Here is a 7243-nt window from a genome sequence, read left to right as displayed (position 1 = left end):
ATGGGAAATTTTGGGGTTAAAAATGGAAATTTTTGGGGTTAGAATGGGAAAATTTGGGATAAAAATGGGAATTTTTTGGGGTTAAAAATGGGAATTTTGGGTAAAAATGGGAATTTCTGGGGGTTAAAAATGGGAATTTCTGGGGTTAAAAATGGGAATTTTTGGGGCTAAAAATGGGAAAATTTGGGATAAGAATGGGAATTTTTGGGTTAGAAATGGGAAATTTTGGGGTTAAAAATGAATTTTTGGGGTAAAAATGGGAAAATTTGGGATAAAAATGGAAACTTTTTGGGGTAAAAATGGGAATTTTGGGGTTAAAAATGGGAATTTTTGGGGTTAAAAATGGGAAATTTTTGGGGTTAAAAATGGGAAAATTGGGATAAAAAATGGGAAATTTGGGATAAAAATGGGAATTTTTGGGGTAAACCCCCCCCCCTGAATTTCAGGAATGAAAACTTTGACGTTTTTGGCCCCAAAATTCTTCATTTCCCCCTCCAGTGGGCGTGGCCATGACGTCATCACCGCTCGGCCCTCCCCCACAGGAAGTGGGCGGAGCCTCTGGGGGGTTTTTTCGCCGAGTTTTTATTGGACGTTGCCCCCGCCCCTCCCCCCACCGCCCCTCCCATCCCCCCGCGTTTGGGGAGGGGCTTGAGTTGGGGGGGGGGGAGGGGGAGATGTGGGCGGGGTTCGGGGGGTGGGGGAGGGGTGAAGGGCCGCCCCTCCCCCCCCCTCACCAGCCCTGGCTGCCCCCGGGGGTCCCGTCCAGGGGTGGGGGAGGGGCGGGGGGTGGGGTGGGGCAGGCGGAACCTGTGGGGGGAGGGGAAAAAAAAAAAAAAGAGCGGGGGGAGGGGTTAAAGATTTGCCCCTCCCCCATTGTTTATGCCCCTCACCACCCCCATTACCACAGACCCCTCCCCCCACCGACCACACCCACTGGCCCCTCCCCCTTCAAGCCCCGCCCCTTCTGCCCCCTCCCCTGCTGTCCACACCCCACTGGCCCCTCCCCCTTCAAGCCCCGCCCCTTCTGCCCCCTCCCTGCTGTCCACACCCACTGGCCCCTCCCCCATTCAAGCCCCGCCCCTTCCGACCCCCCACCGACCACACCCACTGTCCCCTACCATTCAAGCCCCGCCCCCTCCTACCACACCCCCCTCCCCTCCCCCCACCTGCAGCCGCCTGTCCCTGCTGTCCCTGGCGGGCGGGGGCGGGGCCGGGGTGGGCGTGGCCCCTCAGGTGCTCCCCCAGGTGGGCGGGGCTCAGCAGTTTCCCGCACACCTGGCACGGCGCCTTCTCCTGGTGCCGCGCCGCGTGCGCCCGCAGCCGATCCCGCGTGGCGAACGCCGCCTCGCAGCGCTGGGGAGGGGGAGGGGCCAGGGGTCACCGAGGGGGCACCGAGGGCTCAGGGCACAGTGAGGGGTAAAAGGGTGTGGTCAGTGTGGGCGTGGTCAGTGGCCAGGTATGGGTGGGGTTATTGGGTGTGGTCAGGTATGGGTGTGGTTATTGGGTGTGGTCAGTGTGGGCGTGGTCAGTGGCCAGGTATGGGTGGGGTTATTGGGTGTGGTCAGGTATGGGCCTGGTCAGTGGTCAGTTATGGGTGGGGTTATTGGGTGTGGTCAGTGTGGGTGTGGTCAGTGTGGGCGTGGTCAGTGGCCAGGTATGGGTGTGGTTATTGGGTGTGGTCAGGTATGGGCCTGGTCAGTGGTCAGTTATGGGTGGGGTTATTGGGTGTGGTCAGGTATGGGCGTGGTCACTGGTCAGGTATGGGCGTGGTTATTGGGTGTGGTCAGTGTGGGTGTGGTCAGTGTGGGTGTGGTCAGTGGCCAGGTATGGGTGTGGTTATTGGGTGTGGTCAGTGTGGGCGTGGTCAGTGTTCAGGTATGGGCGTGGTTATTGGGTGTGGTCAGTGTGGGCGTGGTCAGTGTTCAGGTATGGGCGTGGTTATTGGGTGTGGTCAGTGTGGGTGTGGTCAGTGGCCAGGTATGGGTGTGGTTATTGGGTGTGGTCAGTGTGGGTGTGGTCAGTGGCCAGGTATGGGTGTGGTTATTGGGTGTGGTCAGTGTGGGCGTGGTCAGTGTTCAGGTATGGGCGTGGTTATTGGGTGTGGTCAGTGTGGGCGTGGTCAGTGGTCAGGTATGGGTGTGGTTATTGGGTGTGGTCAGGTATGGGTGTGGTCAGTGGTCAGGTATGGGTGTGGTTATTGGGTGTGGTCAATGTGGGCGTGGTCAGTGGCCAGGTATGGGTGTGGTTATTGGGTGTGGTCAGTGTGGGTGTGGTCAGTGGCCAGGTATGGGTGTGGTTATTGGGTGTGGTCAGTGTGGGCGTGGTCAGTGGCCAGGTATGGGTGTGGTTATTGGGTGTGGTCAGTGTGGGCGTGGTCAGTGGCCAGGTATGGGTGTGGTTATTGGGTGTGGTCAATGTGGGCGTGGTCAGCGGGTGTGGCTCTCACCTGACACTTGAACGGCCGCTCGGTGGAGTGAACCTGCCGGACGTGGCTGTTCAGGTGATCCGGCCTGGTGGGAGTGAGCACCAGAGTGACCACCTGGGACCACCTGGGACCACCAGTGACCACCTGGGACCACCTGGGACCACCTGTGACCTCCAGTGACCTCCAGTGACCACCAGTGACCACCTGGGACCACCTGTGACCACCTGTGACCACCTGGGACCACCTGGGACCACCAGTGACCACCAGTGACCTCCAGTGACCACCAGTGACCTCCAGTGACCACCAGTGACCACCTGGGACCACCTGGGACCACCTGGGACCACCTGTGACCACCAGTGACCACCAGTAAACACCAGTGACCACCAGTGACCACCTGTGACCACCAGTGACCTCCAGTGACCACCTGTGACCACCTGGGACCACCTGTGACCACCTGTGACCACCTGTGACCACCAGTGACCACCTGTGACCTCCAGTGACCACCTGGGACCACCAGTGACCACCAGTAAACACCAGTAAACACCAGTGACCACCAGTGACCACCAGTGACCACCAGTGACCTCCAGTGACCACCTGTGACCTCCAGTGACCACCAGTGACCACCAGTGACCACCTGGGACCTCCAGTGACCACCTGTGACCACCTGTGACCACCTGTGACCACCTGTGACCTCCAGTGACCTCCAGTGACCACCAGTGACCTCCAGTGACCACCAGTGACCACCTGTGACCACCTGTGACCTCCATGGCCCCATCAACCCAACGGCCACAATGGCCGCCATGACCCAACGGTGACCCAACGATGACCCAACATTGAACAACAATGACCATGACCCAACGATGACCCCCAATGATGACCCAACGGTGACGCAACGATGACGCAACAATGACCCAACGATGACCACAATGACCATGACCCAACGATGACCCCGATGACCCAACAATGACCCAACGTGACCCAACGATGACCCCGATGTCCCAACGATGACCCAACATGGAACAACGATGACCACAATGACCCAATGATGGCCACGATGACCATGACCCAACGATGACCCCAATGGCCATGACCCAACAATGACCCAACGATGACCCAACGATGACCCCAAAACCAACCATGACCCAATGGACACCACGACCCAACCATGACACAACAACGACCTCTAAGACCCAACCACCAACCCAAGGATGACCCCAAAACCTGACCATGACCCAACGATGTCCCCAAGACCAACCATGACCCACCATGACCCAACGATGACCCCAAAACCCAACATGATGAAAAACCAACGATGACCCCAACACCAACCATGACCAAGACCCAACAACCCAACGATGACCCCAAGACAAACCAAACCCAATGACTCCAAGACCCAACCGTGACCCAACCGTGACCCAACAATGACCCCAAATCCCACCATGACCATGACCCAACAATGACCCCAAATCCCACCATGACCATGACCCAACGATGACCCCAAGACCAACCAAACCCAACGACTCCCAAGACCCAACCGTAACCCAACGATGACCCCAAAACCAACCATGACCAAAACCCAATGATGATCCCAAAACCAAGACCAAGACCCAGCAACCCAACAATGACCCCAAGACCAACAAAGACCCAACAATGACCCCAAGACCCAACCATGACCCAACGATGACCCCAAGACCCAACCATGACCCAACGATGACCCCAAAACCAACCATGACCAAAACCCAACAACCCAACAATGACCCCAACACCAACCACGACCCAATGGACACCATGACCCAACGACGACCCCAAATCCCACCATGACCAAAACCCAAAGATGACCCCATGACACAACCATGACCCCAACCCCCTTCATGACCCAACGGCCTCCACGACCGACACCCAACAAACTCTCCCCACCTGGAAAAACTCTTCCCGCAATGCCCGCAGGCGTAGGGTTTGTGCACGTGCCCCTGGTGCGACCTGACGTGCGACGCCATCCTGTCCTTCCTCTTGAACCTCTGCTGGCACACCGGGCACTGGAACGGCCGCTCGTCCGTGTGCGACAACCGGTGACGTTTCAGGTGATAAACGTCCCGGAACGCTTTGCCGCACGTGTCGCACGCGTGGCTCTTCCTCGGCGCCGCCGCAGGAGCCGCTCGCTTCGGCGCCGCCGCGGCCGCCTCGGCGTCGTCGGGGTCTTGTGGGATGGGGGGAGGGGTGGGGGAGGGTCTCGGGGGTCGTTTGGCGGCGTTGGCGACGCCGTGCGTGGCCTGGTGGCGCCGGAGGTTGTAGCCGTTCTTGAATTCTTTGGCGCAAAGGCCGCAGACGTAGGGGGCGCCCTTCGCCTTGGGTTTGCGCGGCGACGTCATCGCCGGCGGCGACGTCATCATCGGCGGCGACGTCATCAGCGCCGGCGACGTCATCAGCGCCGGGGACGTCGCCGCCGGCGTCTCTGAGGTCGCGGCGGGTTCCGGTTTGAGGGGGGAGGGGTCGATGGTGGGTGGGGGAGGGGGGGGGTGGGGGAGGGTCGGGGGTGGGGGGGGGGTGGGGGGAGGGGCAGGAGTTCGACGGGGAGGGGATCAACGGGGGTGGGGGGAGGGGGAGGGGCGGCAGCCTGGGGGGGGAGAGAGAGAGAGAGGGAGGGAGGGAGGGGGGTCGATATGGACCAGTTTGGGCCAGTATGGACCAGTTTGGACCAGTAACAGACCACTTCGGACCAGTTTGGACCGGTTTGGGCCAGTATGGACCAGTTTGGACCAGTAACAGACCACTTCAGACCAGTTTGGACCAGTTCGGACCAGTATGGATCAGTATGGACAAGTGTGGATCAGTATGGACCAGTATGGACCACTTCAGACCAGTAGAAACCAGTTATGGACCAGTAACATCAGTAATAGACCAGTATGGACCAGTTTAGACCAGTATGGATCAGTAAAAACAGTGTTAGACTGGTATGGACCAGTATAGATCCAGTATGGACCAGTAATGAACCCATAACAGACCAGTACAGGCCAGTTTGTACTGGTATGGACCAGTAAAGACCAGTAACACCAGTAACAGGAGCCACAGTGGTGTCCCCGTCACTCCCAGTGCCACCAGTGCCACCAGTAACAGCTCCCAGTGCCACCAGTAACAGCTCCCAGTGCTCCCAGTGCTCCCAGTACAGAGCCCCACCAGTGTCCCCATCACTCCCAGTGCCACCAGTGCCACCAGTAACAGCTCCCAGTGCTCCCAGTGCTCCCAGTACAGAACCTCACCTGTGTCCCCATCACTCCCAGTTCCACCAGTGCCACCAGTAACAGCTCCCAGTGCCACCAGTAACAGCTCCCAGTGCTCCCAGTGCTCCCAGTACAGAGCCCGACCAGTGTCCCCATCACTCCCAGTGCCACCAGTGCCACCGGTAACAGCTCCCAGTGCTCCCAGTACAGAGCCACACCTGTGTCCCCACCCCTCCCAGTCCCTCCCAGTCTCCCCAGTCCGAGACTCCCACCCCCACATCCCCCCCACCAGCCCCACCCCCCTCCCCCCCTCCCCCTCCAGCGCTCCCGGTTCGCTCCCCCACCCCTCCCCCACCCCTCCCCCACCCCAAGCAGCGCCGCCCCTCCCCCCACCTGGAAGATGAAGCTGCTCCAGTTCGCGGGGTCCATCTCGCGACAGTCGCGACCGAATCGCGACCGAATCGCGGCCGAGGAGGAGGAGGGGGAGGGGGAGGGGGAGGGGGATGGGTGGGGGGGAGGGGTGGGGGGAGATGGTGGGGGAGGGGCGGGGGGCTCGGAGGGGTGGGGGGAGGGAGAGCGGCGTGAGGGGAGAGGTGGGCGTGGCTTCAACAGAAGGGCGTGGCCCTCAGCGAGGCGCTGATTGGGCGCGGCGAGCCAGCGGCGGGCGCTGATTGGGCGGGGCGATCCAAACCGCGCCCCCTTTTTAAATTCACACACCTCCCCCTCTCCCCGATGACAGGCCACGCCCACCGCGGTTTTTCCCGCCCTGCCGCCGATCCCGCGCGCCACAAAATGGAGGCGGCCACGCCCCCACCCCTCAGGAAAGGAAGGCGCTGATTGGCCGAGCTACGCCTTCAAGGCGGGGATTAACCAATCAGCAACCAGCGCGGCGGCGACGCCATGTTGGGAGAGCGTTGTCATGGCAACCGCGGGCGGGCGTTGATTGGGTGAGTAAGGCAGGAACAACCAGGCCACGCCTCCTCATCAATTAATTGATTTTTAATTAATTATTAATGACACGCCCCCGCTGGCGTGGCCACGCCTTCTTGTTGCCACACCCCACCTCCCTCTAAGCCCCGCCCACGCACGGCGTTTTCCCGCCATTTCTCCCCCCCTCAGGAGCCGCCGCCATTTTGAGCCCCCCCCAGGGCCTCCCCCCCCAACCTTAGAAACGCCTCCAAAATCGCTGAAAATTTCCCCAAAATTTCCCCCAAATCCCACCCGGAATTCCCAAAAAAATCCTCACCGAGAACCCCCAAATTGTTGTTGGGCTTTTTTTTTTCCTCAAAAATTTCCCCAAAACGCTGCCTGGCCTCGTCAGAAAACGCCTTGGTGAGTTAAAAATCGGTTTTTTCCCCCCTATTAAAAAACCCCACACGTTTTCTTGCCCTAAAATCCACATTTTTTTACCTCAAAATTCACGTTTTCCCTCCAAAAATCCACATTCTGCGCCTCAAAATTCATATTTTCCCCCTCAAAATCTTATTTTCTCCGGCCAAAATCCTTCTTTTTTTCCACCCTAAATTCGCTTTTTTTCCACCACGAATTCTCCTTTCTCGCCCCCAAAATAATTCATATTTTTTCCCAAAATTTGCCTTTT

At 58.9% G+C, this 7243-nt stretch overlaps 1 protein-coding gene across 1 annotated transcript; it reads right to left on the bottom strand.

Moving 5' to 3' along the window:
* Positions 1–730: 730 nt before the first annotated feature.
* On the bottom strand, positions 731–4848 carry MAZ (MYC associated zinc finger protein). The gene is made up of 4 exons (XM_062512348.1): positions 4343–4848; positions 2447–2510; positions 1167–1353; positions 731–807 (listed from the first exon to the last, which is right to left on the bottom strand). The coding sequence occupies exons 1-4, from the start codon at positions 4846–4848 to the stop codon at positions 731–733; spliced, it is 834 nt and encodes a 277-aa protein (XP_062368332.1).
* Positions 4849–7243: the final 2395 nt, after the last annotated feature.

The sequence above is a fragment of the Cinclus cinclus genome, chromosome 36 (genome assembly GCF_963662255.1).
Source record: "Cinclus cinclus chromosome 36, bCinCin1.1, whole genome shotgun sequence".
Classification (NCBI taxonomy): domain Eukaryota; kingdom Metazoa; phylum Chordata; class Aves; order Passeriformes; family Cinclidae; genus Cinclus; species Cinclus cinclus.
The sequence above is the reverse complement of the archived record's forward strand: the minus strand, read 5'-3'. Positions and strand labels throughout refer to the sequence as shown.

Bases quoted from the DNA above. Each gene is read 5' to 3' on its own strand.
- MAZ (XM_062512348.1), bottom strand. From the start codon at position 4,848: ATGACGTCGCCGGCGCTGATGACGTCGCCGCCGATGATGACGTCGCCG. The intron at 2,511-4,342 runs GTGGGGAGAGTT...CACTCCCACCAG, and splicing joins TGCGGGAAGAGTTTTTCCAG to GCCGGATCACCTGAACAGCC. The intron at 1,354-2,446 runs GTGAGAGCCACA...CCCCCTCCCCAG, and splicing joins AGCGGCCGTTCAAGTGTCAG to CGCTGCGAGGCGGCGTTCGC.